This window comes from Hydra vulgaris, chromosome 03 (assembly GCF_038396675.1).
Source record: "Hydra vulgaris chromosome 03, alternate assembly HydraT2T_AEP".
Taxonomy (NCBI): Eukaryota; Metazoa; Cnidaria; class Hydrozoa; order Anthoathecata; family Hydridae; genus Hydra; species Hydra vulgaris.
The window spans coordinates 61621090-61636385 of NC_088922.1; the positions used below are offsets into that span (position 1 = coordinate 61621090).

Genomic DNA, 15296 nt, shown 5'->3' on the forward strand with positions numbered 1-15296 from the left:
CATTAATTTTATTTTCATCGTTTTCATCTTTGTTGCAATTTTTGTTTTCATTATTTTTTTTTTTATCTTTTTTATTATTTTCTTATGTATCTTTATTATCATTTTCTTCTGGATCTTTTCAATTAATTTCTTCTGAACCTTTTTCGTTTTTATCACCTGGTGCTTTGTCAGCATAGCCTATTTTTAAGTATTTATTGGAAACACCTTCAAGTTTTTTAATATAAGCTTTTCTATTTTTAGTTAATTTACTTTTTTAACTGCCACTTTTGTATTTTCTTCCTATATCTCTCTCTCGTTTTGTCGGCTTCGACATCTTGTCAATAAAATAAAAGGTACTTTGTTATAAACATCTTTTTTTTTATGAACTATTTTCAGTAAATAAGTTACAATTTTTTAAAAATAAAAAATATAAATATACACGCTGTATTGGTTGACTGGCTAAATTGACTCAAAGTTGACAAACAATCTTTGCGAAATAAACCTTTGACCACAAGTTTGTTAAGAGCAAATATTTTTATTCGTTTCTTTTAATTTTTCGAACAAAATTATCAATAAAGCATGATGCTGTTGTATTGCAGTAATTCTATATACGATTTTTTTTAGAAAACGTGCTTGTTTGTTGAACTCGTGCTTTGAGTAGTAAATAATACATTATGTCTATAAATACTCTAAACTCTTGCGAGAAGTCAACTTCTGGTTTGAGAATTCGTAGAAAATAGATTTAAATACTTTTAATATTGAAGTATTCTAAATTAAATAGGCACCAAAATTTAATTAAAAACAATTTATTTGTCTTTTATTCTTTTAGTAAAATTCTAAAGGTCTCCGCGGGGACCTTTAATAGCAAATAGTTAGAGTAAATTTATATATAATTATTGCTAGTGTCCAAGCAAATAGAATTTTTGGTTTAAAAAGAATTTCTATCAAAACTGAGCTGCCTGACTTTATTAAACTTTTTAACGTTTTTAAAACCAATAAAGATTTGTGAAAAACGTATAGTATTTGATCCAATTAAACAATTAAAAAAATAGATAATTTGAATAAACCCATATTGTTTTAACTATATAAGTTTATTCTAAAACAAATTACAGTTATAAAACAAAAAAACTAATTTAATTGACTTTAAAAGATTTTTGTAATGGAGTTTAAGAGGACTGGCACTAGTAAAAAAAACAAAATAACGTCATCATAAAATCTCATCATCATCATGATTCACCAGAAAGACTAAAAGCCTTTCCTTACTAACTCCTCTAAACAGATGATTTCACTTCACTACAGGTTATTGTTTCTGGCAGTCCGCTAAAATTATTTTACTGTATATAAACCTTTGTTCCAATTAAATTCTGCATTTTGTAAATTTTTCAAAACAAGCCATCAACAACTTTTTTTCCTCAACTTAAATTATATCAGTTAACTATTATATCTAATTCCTCAATTTGACGACTAGTCGGCAAAATGAAACTTTGACAATTTGTCTTTAATCGACTATAGATATATAGATAGATAGATATATAGATAGATAGATATATAGATAGATATATAGATAGATAGATATATAGATATATAGTCGCTATATTAGTTTAAAACATGTAACTATATTTATTTTTTTCCACTGGAAACTGGCTAGGTAGTTGTTAGCTAATTTCCGAAGGAACATCATCTAGCGACTAGCTAGCAGTGACGGATCCAAGAGGTATGGGCTATGCGTACCCCCAACACCGCACAAGAATCTGAAAGTCCTATTGAAAAGGTAATGTTAAGTTAGCAACAATATAATTATATTAATAGTAATAATATTATGTTTTAAAAAAATATGGTGCAAATTGCAAGCTGTTTTTACAGCTTATAAATTAATAGTTATGTTTTAGCAAGCTACAAAGCTACGGTCTGTAACAATCAAAATATTGCTTTAAAACCACTTATAAATATATCGTACCAACGTATTATGTTTGTACAATATATAGATAACTACATATTGTAGTTTTGTCGCTAGCAATTACGTAACAATAATTCTTTACCTAAACTTTGACTTCAGCCATCTATAGCTATAGCGATATGTATATACATATGCATATACAAACCCGTATATATATCGATATAAATATATCGGTATATTATAACGATATATTATATTAGCAACTAAATATGTTGAAATATATCGAAAAACTAAATATAACTAAATATATCGAAAACAGAAAAGCTTGGATATTTAGCCATCAACAAGCTTTGAATATATATATATATATATATATATATATATATATATATATATATATATATATATATATATATATATATATACATATACATATATATATATATACATATATATATATATATATATACACATATATATATATATACATATATATATACATATATATATACATATATATATACATATATATATATACATATATATATATATACATATATATATACATATATATATATATACATATATATATACATATATATATATATACATATATATATATATATATATATATATATATATATATATATATATATATATATATATATATATATATATATATATATATATATATATATATATATATATATAATCATTTATAGGGGAAGGTGTTGAAGTTTGGAGCTCGATAAACAAGGGTAAATAAGGTTTCAACGGGGTTAGTAAGTGTTTAACTTTAAGATAAATTTAAAAATACTTTGTTAACTTATTCAAAATCTGCAACAAAATTATATTTTTTAAAAATAAAATTACTTGCATCTCATTTTTTGTTCCTCTAAGTTTATTGACATGAGTATGAAGAGTCCGTTAATAATTTTTTCAGTTTATTTTTGTTTTTATCCTGCTTAAACTATGCAATTACAATTTTAGAATACAACGACTTACGAACATCTACACATTTCTTTAATCAAAAGTTTCTTATAAAAGATCTGAAAATGTATTTATTCCTACTATCCAAAAAAAAATTTTTAGTGATCAAAAAATTGATAATTTACAAAAAAAGAATTCAAAATTACCGCTAAATAGCTCAACTAATGCTCTAACATTGTTAAAAAACATTTATAAAATTAGTATTTAAAATCATTATTTTAAGATAACTGATGACATCTTGTAAACCCTCAAAGCGTAAACTTCTTCAAAAATTAAAAAATAAAGCGCTGTACTAATATTTAGCTTTTTAACTTAATTTTTTAATTTAATATATTTGTTTTTCTGTTTTTCGTTATTTTTTGCAAGTTTACTTTAGGTTTAAAGTAATTATCGCACTTTGATTTTTAGTCTTAAGACAGCTGCAAAATTGGTTTGCAAAAAGATTTATCAGTGCGTTTACAAAATAGTTTTTTTTGCACCTTTTTATAACTTTTGATTGTTACTCTTTTATTTCTTCTGATTATTGTATTATTGTACTAAATAATAAGAAATATTAAACTTCAACCTAAATTAAAGAACCTCGTTATTGGTAAAAAATTTATGAACAAAAATAGAGTATTTCCTTGACTGTTTATTCAATTAGTAAAATTTTAACATTTTCTAAACGAAAACAAAGGTAAAACATATGTCTTGTTTTAAAGTGACAAACCAGTAAATCAACTCATATTAAAATTTTGTATTTTACCCATTTTTTATTAATTCATAAATTAAAACTGTCCATGGTTCAATTATATAGCAACACATAACTAATCTTTGTTCAAACCATGCAGAAATAACTTCATAATACTTGTTTTATTTCGTGCTTCTTAACTATCGTTTCTAACAATTGTTACCCTACCGTGGTATTACCAAGTAATTTAGTAAACATTGTTGTTTTGTCCGTTGTTCCCGTTACTGTGTCGCTCTTTACGACACTAACTTAATTATGGTAGCTAGCGTAGTGCTGAAAATGTTAGACAAGTGCTGAGACACAAATATTATATTGAAATAACCTTAGATTACCAATAGATTAATTTGAAAACTAACAATTTTCTGTAAAAACTTGCGTTTCGTTCGCATATAATTAAATAGATAGCAATGTTACGATATTTACTGTATTCCTTAAGAAAACCATGGGATTAAATATTTACGTATATTTAAAGTTGCGATTTGGTAGCAAACTGAAAGTAAAAATAGATGTCAAAAAGTTATATTATCTAAAGTATGCTCTAACTAATAACTAACTCTCTAAAAAAAACAAAAATCAGAATAGAATTGTTACTTACATTACGCGGTTGTAAAAATTGGATAAAACTTATTATCGCAGTAGAATAGAGAGTTTTGAACAGAAGGCTTCCTGCGTTTGCTCGTACCCATTCGGAAGTTTGGTTTGGTTCAAAATAACAACTGCTGTTTCGAATCGTTTTTACAGAGCAAAAAACTAAGAACCATTTTGTTTCATACTGTATTTTAACAATACTGAGGTACCCATTTTGTTTGTACCAGTGTTTACGAAAAAAAATTAAGACTTGTAAAATAGGAATCAATTGCTTCTTACTTTTCAATTTTTTTTTTTGATAATTGGACATCATTTTATTATATATATATATATATATATATATATATATATATATATATATATATATATATATATATATATATATATATATATATATATATGTCTATATATATATATATATATATATATATATATATATATATATATATATATATATATATATATATATATATATATATATATATATATATATATATATATATATATATATATATATATATACATATTCTTGTGTTTTTTAAAATGCCTTCTTTATTTTAATATCTCATATTAAAAATGCTTTCTTCTTTATTTTGATAATTTAACTTTTTTGAAAAATTTCAAATAAAATATTATCAAATATTTCATCTTTACATTTGCTACCTTTTTTTATTTTGGCTATTATAATCAGTCTGGTTTACACTAAAAGCAATTACTTTAAAATATGCAAGTAAAACAAGCGATTTCTTTTGGTAGCGGCATTTATTCCATAGCGGAGGAAATTGCTTATAAACAGAAGCAAAACCTTATTTATGTACTTTTGAGCAACTGCTTTTGTCGTGAGCATTTGCTTTTTAACTTTTAACTTTTATTCAGAGCAATTGATTGTGAGCAATTGCTTTTTTATATTCATCCGGTCTATTATCGATTTATTAAATAGCTGATAAAAAGATTCCAAAGAGTTTAATGTTAAGATGTGATGTATATCGAATGGGTGTAACATTAGATTTTTCAAGGAATAAATTTTGGAAATTTCTTATTTCCGATTTCTTGAATAAGGGTGCGTATTAAAATTCTTTTATGCAGATTCTAAACCTGCTGAAAAAATAAGAAAAATAACAATTAGACGTTTTGATTTCTTTTTTTTTAAATCTTTGAATTGTATTTTTAATTTTTATATAATTTTTAGAAATGTATGTCTAGACGAAAGAAGCTATCTGTTTAAATTATAAAATTTATTTCTTATGTACATTGTTTTATTACTTATTTAGGACACTATTATTTAGGGGTGCACTGTTAGTGTCCAACTATTTAAGGGGTGCACTGTTAGTGTCCTACTATTTTAGGGGTGCACAGATAGTGTACTACTATTTTGACTTATGTGTCTTTTAGAACATGCATTCTTGTTCTAATAAATCTTATGTTCTCTCTTTTTTTAAAAGTTTCATGAAAAAATAAAAAAAATTTAAAGAACAGTATTTAAGTAACACATATTTTCCTTGACTTTTATACCATCTATTTGTATTTTAAAGTGTTTATCGAAAATCAAGGATTTGATTGTATTCTTAAACATACAAATACTAAAACATACAAATACAACCAGCATTTACAGCTTCTTATGACAGACTGTTTTAATGATTAATAACTTGTTGAGAAAAACAATATTTGCAAATATTGAATCGATATCGTTGCTTGTGTAACTATAAGAATGACCACGCGTATTATTATTATTGTTAATTATTATTGTTTATTATAATGATCACGCGTATAATAATTATTATTGATTTAAAAAAAAACTTTTATTTCTACAAAGCAATTTATGCATAGTCTTATAATATATAGGTAAATCATCTAAGCAAGTCATCTTTTATACGCCTGAGATGAAGGCAACCCAAACCAAGCATTTTTTAGCGGCTATGATAGCTTAAAGTATTAACCTTTTTTTTTAGTTTTATTAATAATCAATTTTTTAATCAATTAATTATAATAATCAATAGTAATCATTTTATCTAAATCATTTATTCAAAAATAAAGTTCAAGAAGCGAAAACTTCGTGATGAACTGCTTAGTTTCGAATCATGCTACTAAATTTTGAATTGCACAAATTCTTCGACTTTTTAAAAAAAAGATAGATGTAATACTTTCAAACATTTTGAAAACTCCAAATATAAGTATATATATATATATATATATATATATATATATATATATATATATATATATATATATATATATATATATATATATATATATATATATATATATATATATATATATATATATATATATATATATATATATATATATATATATATATATATATATATATATGTGTCAAAAAAAAACGTTTTAAAAAATCGCAGTACTTGAAAAGTTAGCCCTCCTACCCCAAATGTGAGAGCAGTTAGTTAATGAAATATACATTTTTAGTTCTATCGATGTAAGATAAGGTCTTATAAATCCTAAATATAAATCCTAAACTCAAATTTATCGACAGGTTTAAAGTTTTATTTAATATTCTTTTAACGTTCAAAAGTTATGTCAATAAAAAAGTTCTCCCCGTTTCAAAATGAGGGGGTTATAAGTTAAATAATCATGACTTTTTAACATCCAAAGATTGTTAAAAGAAATTTATATAAGTTTGTTGATGAATTTAATATTATAAGGTAATGATGAACTTAGTATAATACACTAAAAAAAAATATTTTAGCAACTTATTGCCCATTTGTGGTGTGGGCTACTTTTTCTTCAATCAGCGCAATTTTTCCTAACTCCAATCACTGCAAATTTTGCAAAACATTCTGATTTGACATAATTATGAACATGTTTAAGCTCGGAGTTTGCACAATATCTAAAGGTTTCATACACCAAAAACCTAAAACATTTTTAATACTTTATCTTTAGTCAATATAACATATATTGTAATAAGCTGTATCGCATTATAATGGCATTGGATGTATTTAAAGTTAAGGTATTTAGCCATGTTGATGAAAACGATACTTCTAGATGTCAATAAAGTTTTTATCTTTTTTATCTCTTTATTTTGACTATTAAAATATAAAAACCCCAAAATTGTGTTTTTGAAGTCTTTCAAAAGCGCAAAAGTTCCAACCTATTGCCATCAACTTCGCATACAAATAATTAAGATAATTCATATTCAAAAAAACCTTATAAATATTTATTGTCATTGATTAACAATATATTTTTATATAAATATTATAATCTATATTTCTGCATTTTTATCATAGTTTTTTTTATATTACACATACAAATATTGCTTATAAACAAGAAAATTACCTTTCATCCTGCCACGTTTGGATTCCATACACTTTTTGTTTTTTCTATTTTTATTTTTTGTTAGTTTTTATTTGATAATAAATCAGAAAGTTACCAACATTTATTTCTTCTAATATAAAAACATATGTTAATTACAAAAAAAGTTTAATCCTCGTTTAAAATAAAGTTTTTTTTACTACCATGGCGTATAATTTAACCTATTGAATTGTCATTACTTGATGATATTGAAATAATTTCCGTTTCATCTATGTTTAAAGGAGAAATTCTTTCATATTATTAAGTCGTTTTATATGGACTTTATCTTTTGCGTCGTTACAACGTTTACGTTCAGCAATTAGACAACGTGTTACTTACATTTGTCAATAACATAATATAATAAAACTTAATTTGTTCTACAAGCAATAAACCTTTCATTCACCAAATAAAAATCTGTTTGCCTGTTAATTCTAGTTAAAATAATATCATGTAAACTAACGCACTTTAAATAAAAACTATAATTTTTTTTTCACTTCAATACAATTTCATTTCATTTAGCGACAAATCTTTGCAAGAAAATATTTTTATCGTTCAAGAGGTTGTCAAAACTATCAGCGCAATAAAACAATAAAAAAATGTCTGTTTTGCATGACAGATATTTTTTGTTTGTTTATACGTCAATCAGGTAGTTAAAAGTCTAGTCGACGGATTATTAACTAATAAAACGTTTGAGTAAATTCGTATTTTAACTGCAAGTGTTGAAGTATAAGCTTAACATAATAAAATTTACCGTACAAATACAAATAAATAATATAAAATAATATATAAGATACCATAATATAGTTTACAAATGGCTTATTTCGAATCGCTGAAAGTTGTAAATTATTTGATAATTGTAACTTGTTGGTACAACGAATAAACAGAAGTTTAAAAAAATGTTCAACTTTCGAGTGATTTTCATAGATTTAAATAGTTTTATGTGTGAAAGTACAATAAGGCAATTATCATGTTTGTGTATGGAGGCGCAGTGCTAATTTAATTTTTATAATTTTTGTACTCCCTTTTTCTACTTAAAAACTAGTTAACAGATGCTTTATTTGAGGAGTGGACAAACCAGATGATTCACTTTTTTTTAAAAATGACTCAGCAACCTTTTTGTATAGTTTTCTTATTCCTAAATCTTCGTAATTAAAGATTAAATTTAAAAGTAACTATTTTAATTATATTTGACCTGATTAAAAATATGTTTTCCGTGCAAAACAAGATAAATCAGCATTAACTTTTAGGGGTCATCCATAAAATGTCAGTATATATAGGTAGTATATATTTGCAAGACAAAAATCCTTAGGAATCCTTTAAGATATCCTATAAAATAGTACAAGAATATTGCAACCGTGTAAGACTTAAGTTGTTCTTAAGATAGTATACCAGGGGGTCATCCATAAATGATGTCAGTAAATATAGGAGGAGGGGGGGGGAGGGGGAGTGCTGGAAAATTTGACACTAATTGACAATGGGGTGTTGAGGCTAATTTAAATTTTTTTTTTAGTGAGTTTTATTAGTTTTTATTAGTTTTAATGAGCAGATTTTAACGGTATTTACATCAACTAAATGGTATAGATAAGATGTTTTGTTTGTGGGGAAATTAATATTAAATGCGGGGAATTCGAAATTATATTTTATTAAATTATTTATAATATAATATTATAAATTAATATAATAAGCTTCCCAGAGACATTAAATAAATAACAACTACTAATGTAAAATAAAATTACTATCGTTTTATTAATATATTACCATTTGACTGCGAATCAGATTATGCTAGAAATATTAACTCTTTGTATATTAAATTCACAATCGTTACTCGTTCCCTAGCGGACTACAAAATGTGGTTCAAAGTAAACTCATTAAAAGTAAACTCATAAATTTGTCATTTTTTGAAATTAAATTGTCGTTATTTCAAATACGAAACTCTAATTGCTCTCTAGTTGATTGTAAAACGTAATGCAATGCAATCACATAAAGTCTATTGAAAATTCGAAACGCTAATTTCTTCCTAGCCGGTTGAAGGAACTCTTTTAAAAAGCTTGCGCTAACGATGAGCAAAATCATTATTCTGATTGTGATGTAAACAATATTAATAAATCAATATTAAAATATGGCTGAAACCGCATTACTTAACTTATTGATGGTCTCGTATGGAAATGCTCATCCCGATAAAAAAAAAGCTAATATCCAGAAAGAAGTCCATAGTATATGGAGTTCATTAAAAGAAGAGAAACTGGTGCATAAGGATCTTGAATCAAGAGTAATGTATTTAATCAACTTATTTAATGAAAAGACAATGAAGTTCAAGAGCAAGCAATTATCATTTTGGGCAAATACTCCAAAACAGTCTGCCCCACGTAAACTCTACTTGAATTTGACAAGAATTCGTCACAGTTTGTTGAGCCCACCAATAAGTGATCTGTTATTGATGATCAACAAAGTGCATTAACTTTGAGTTTGTTGACCACGAAAAATTAAAAAAAATGCAAGAACAGTGGCTCAAGATCGACTCAATTCTGAAATTGCAGCTTTAAATTGTGAAGTTGCTGGACTAAAGACTAGAAAGAGAAGAGGATTAATTGCTGAGGCTGAAGAGAATGATTTGAAAAAGAAAAAGAAGAAACTAGCTTATCCATGTAAAGAACTGGCCAAAAAAAAGTATGATCAAGCTCATCAGAAGAAAACTAAAGAACTGAAAAAAGCTAGAATGGAGGAAATCTGTTTGGAGCATCCAGATGTCAAAGAAAAACTAAAAATCAGAAAGTAACTTGATCGACCGTTATTAGAAGTAGATCAACCTCTTCTTTTAAAGGCGATTACAGGCCTTGTTAAGAAGCGTTACGCAGCTCGCATTTTGCTTGCGATAAGGCGATTCGCCTACGCGTTCAGCGTTTTTGCGTTACGCAAAAACTTATATCTTTTTTACGCAAAAACTTATATATTTATATTTTTAATTATCTTTTGATATCGTTTATGTAACGTTTATTCTGAAGAAATAAAGTTGTAAGTAAAAGCATTTAACCGCAATTGTAAACTAATAGATTTTTAGTTTAAGAAACAGTTTGTTTAATAATTTTTTTTATTGTTGATAAAAATTAGTTAAAAAAAATTAGGTGTTTTAAGTTTTATCTTAAGGAATTAAATACATTAATTCCTTTTAAATGTAAAAGTTATTTTTTGTCATAATAGTTTAAAAAATGCAAGATTTATTTTAATGTAAATATTTTATAAATAAGATATTTTGTTTATTGTTAATTCAATATCGTAAAGTTTTAACGACGTTCGTTTAATTTATGAAAATAAATTATGATCACGAATATGTTATCGGTAACTGATAAATAACAAAAAAAAACTCTTTATTGTTTAAAAACGTTATTAAAAAGAGTTCACAAATTAAATAAGAAAAAATTTATTAACAGTTAATAAAATAATCATAAACCATAAGTAAAATCATAAGAAAATAAAGATAGATTATTTTACGTTTCATGAAAAGAATATTTTTTTTCAAAATAAAATTTAGTTCATATTTGAAAGAAATAATAAAAAGAGGACAAAGCTCACGATTATCACTACTTTTCAAAGTATTGGTTGGCAAGTTCACTTATAAAATTTACGAACCAAAACCAAAGCTGGAACTTTTTAAAGCAGAACAATTTTCCAAAACACTGGGACAACAAAACGTCTCAGTACTACAAAACAACAATCGAAATATTAGGCAAAAACGGGTCCCTTTTTAACATCCCCCTAAATACAACAAAAAAATTTTACTTAGAAGTGGCAAAAAACAAAAAGACAGTCGTGCCAGCAGAACTTTTTTGGAACAGTTCAACAAAAACAACGATGCCGTGGACCCAAATTTGGAAAAAGAACTTCACCTCCCACGCATGCGGACCGACTCAAAACGTCCTCTTTCGTTTTTTACACAACAGTTTACCTTCTGCGGCCTTGCTAGCCAAAAGCACAAGGCATCAGATCGTCAAAAATAACAAATGCAAAACTTGTGGTAAAATCGAGGACAACATGCATATCTTTGCCTACTGTCCTCCTTCTGTTGAAATTTGGGAGTATTTTAAACATGTATATAACTCCTTGACATCCCGAAACAACTTTTCTCCGATAAATTCGATTTTCTCGATTTAAACAGCGAATTTATCAGTGAAAAACCCCACTTCGCAGCTGCTATTGACACTCACTCAAACCATCATGAGTGCAATATGGAACAGTAGATGCCACCACATGTTCAGCAACAAAAAAATTGACCCAATGGCAGTGATCAGGGTAATAATCAGGAACATCAGGAATATTATTACCTTAAAATATAATTATCATGTCCGTAGAAATACAACGGACATTTTCTGTGAGTATTTTTGTATTAAAAATGTTTTCTGTCAAGTAGAGAATGGAAGTCTGAAACTAAACATATGAGCTGAATTAAAACAACGGCTCGTTGTATGTTTAGTAATGACTTCCTTCCCTCTTGCAATTTTTTTTATGTTATACAACAAACTTATTATTATATAAATAAGCAAATCACTGCCAGCCCTTATTTTAAGAAATATTATTTTAACATATAAACTTTTTTTATCTACAGTGTTCGTAACGTAATGTTTATTTAAAAGTCCTGTAATTCCTTTTTTAATTTTTTTGCGTATAAATCATTCATTTTACCTTATGAACCTTTCCTTAACCTATTTTAAAATTTCTTCTTTTTTTAACTTAATCCAAACTCTCGATTTCTTTCCGCACAACGGCAAAAAAATAAAAAACAAAAAAATATAAAACCAAAAAACACAAAAAAATATAAAATCAAAAAACACAAAAAAATTAAAAATTCAAAATACAAAAATTACGTAATATAATTTACAAAACAGAAAATGTATATATTTGTGAAAAATTGTAAAACCATATATTGTAAAAACATAAAACCTTAGTTAATGTTATTAAAAAATTGTTAATATTTATTATTTTATAATAAAAGAAAAAAAAAAAATAATAATTAAAGGTTTTCTTATAATATAAAAATTTCAAGATTTGATTTGAATATAATTTACGAAATAGATCCCGTTTTCTGTAAAAAAGTTAATTATATCCAAATATATTTCTTTATTATTTAGAGCATTAAAACTCTCGACGAATTGACATCGGAGATAAACAAAATTGGATTTGCAATCAGCAAGAGCACCCTCTATACCCATCTACTTCCGAGAAGTTACATAACATTAGAAGGCAAAAGGCACGTCAAAACAGTCCCTGGTAGATTGATCAGTCTTCAGAATAAATCTCATCTAAAACATGTTGATGGACTCTTTTGCAGTTCAACAATAAAATATGTGGAAGATGTTTGTTCTATTTTAGGGCCAGATGAAGTGTGTTTCATTAGCCAAGACAACAAGGCTAGAGTGCCAATTGAAATCACAGCAGCCAAAAAACAGGTGCCGTTGATGCATTTGGAGTACCTGGTAACTCTCCCGGACCACGATCCAGTCTTGGTCCGGGTACTCCAAATAACTAATAATAATAAACTTGACGCTATTTTCATGACGGCGAACGCTCCAGGCCGCAGTGCATGCCACAGAGCTGAGCGACGAATGGCGCCTCTAAGTAAAGAATTATCTGGGGTGATTCTTCCGCACGAACATTACGTAACTCATCTTGATTCTCAAGGATATTACATTGATAAAAGTTAATTTATAAAAACATTAATAAAATTTTTAACCTATAATAACTGACATATCTTTTTAAATCAGGCTGGAAAATAGATGAAAATTTAGAAAAACAGAACTTTGGTTTTGCCGGACAGGCTTTGACTGATATTTGGTCTGATCTACAAATTTAAAGTTATCCAACCAATGCAGAGTATATTGATCCAGACAAATCAGAGCTAGAGTCAAGGAGCCTTTTATTAGAAGATCAACGTTGGATTGCCGATCATCTTCGTACAAGTCAATATTTTACTCAAATTGTGAAATGTGAAAATCGTTCTTGTTGACGGACTATTAGAAGCTCTTACTTTACTCTAATTAGAGAAAGATTTCTTCCGCCACCTGTCCCTCTCAACAAAACGAGAGACGGGCTTAAAGCTGTAGATGTCTCAGAAGGAGCAAAAGAATTGTTTCCATCATCCGTCTTTATGCTCATCGCATCAATCATTGAAAGTATTCTTCCTCGTACTGCCAAAGGATTTCGAATTTTGCCACATGATGCGTTTTGTCCATCAATTCAGTCTAGCCTAGCTGATAGAATCTGTAAAAAGTGCAATATCTACTTTGCCTCTCAAGCTATGTTGAAAAAGCGCGCTTCTATCCATTCTTCTGCTATAACACTCCCTTTAATCAAAAGGGTCCAACATGTTTGTATCGCTGTTAAGCGTAAGACAGAATTTTTGGCAGTCATCGCCTTGCAGAAAGTTCGGAAACTGCTAATTGGTTAGATGAAAATGAAGTTGACGCAACAAATTTGATTGTACCTCAAAAATACGACATCCTTTTTGAGCGCGGAGAGCATTCACTACCTATTGTTTCAATCGATGATCACTTCAACAACCCATGGGAAGATTATATTAAAGATATATAATACTATTTGCTTAGTTGATTATTTAATGAGATATCGACTATTATATAATATAACTTGATGAGATCTACTATTATATAAATGTATAATTTAGTCAGAAAAACAATCAATGGTTTTTAAGCATTTTTATTGTTTTTTATGGGGAGAGTACACAATAACTTACATCATATAAAACGGGGGGTTGGCCAAAAATTGACAGAGTTTGACAAAGGGGGGAGAGGGAGTCAAAAAATTGAGAAAAAACACTAATATCATTTATGGATGACCCCTTTTTACGTTTTATAAAAATGGCGGATTTTATTAAAATGTCGGTCGGCGTTGTCGCATGCTGATCTTAATTCCGAGGGCTGTATGCACACACATGTATATATATATATATATATATATATATATATATATATATATATATATATATATATATATATATATATATATATATATATATATACTGGCCCGCAGCCAGACTTTTTTTTAGGAGGGTGACAAACTTTTACTGCTGCCTACTATTTTTTTAATAGGTCATTTTTTAAAAATATTATAACTAAACATATAATTTCCCGAAATTTTGAATATAATTATAGTAACTGATGAAAAATAAAAATTCCAATCTTCTCGGACTTAATTTTGAAAACATATTAACGGCCACATCGAAGTTATAATCATATTAGGTGTGCAGTGTGCATTAAAGCCAACTAAAAAAGTCTTTCCTGTCCTTGTGTTACTCTTGTGTACAAATGAAGGCGTAGAATTACACTTCCCGTTATTTCACATTCTGCGTTAGTGACTGGAAGAACACATCCAAGGGAAAGGTCAATATAAATATTTGGAAACTTATCTGGCTTACATTTTTTAAGAGCACTAACAGCACTCGCGGGTCGATTATCTGATTGATATATAAACCACATTTTTGTCACACAATTATTTCTTCATCAAGGAAATTAGAGTTAGGAAGATGACTTTCATAATGTGTTATAGCTTTTTGTATCATTTCAGATAGCTCCATTGACGTTTTTGACAGATAATAAAGGATAATAATAACTCAACCGTATCTGATAATTTAAATTTATCTTTTGATTCAACTAATACATGATCTATAAATGAAATGATGAGAGATCGTTTAAAATATTGTTCAAACGTTTCAATGGGCGGATTTGCTCGCTGAGATTGTTGGCTTGTGTGTAATCTAACATATTTCTTTTTACAGGTATTTTTCAAGAATTA

At 27.0% G+C, this 15296-nt stretch overlaps 1 protein-coding gene across 2 annotated transcripts in view; it reads right to left on the reverse strand.

Annotated features, from left to right (window-relative positions):
* The window catches only part of LOC100197441 (uncharacterized), a 91032-nt gene extending 82939 nt beyond the window's left edge, over positions 1-8093 (reverse strand). The window contains exon 1 of one of the 2 annotated variants that reach the window (XM_065793922.1): positions 7482-8093. In XM_065793922.1, the coding sequence (XP_065649994.1) occupies positions 7482-7509 (28 nt within the window). In that variant the 5' untranslated portion in view covers positions 7510-8093. Of the gene's footprint in view, positions 1-3012; positions 3181-7481 lie in introns of those variants that run through there. The other variant, XM_065793921.1, reaches the window with a different exon arrangement.
* Between the last annotated feature and the right edge of the window lie 7203 nt (positions 8094-15296).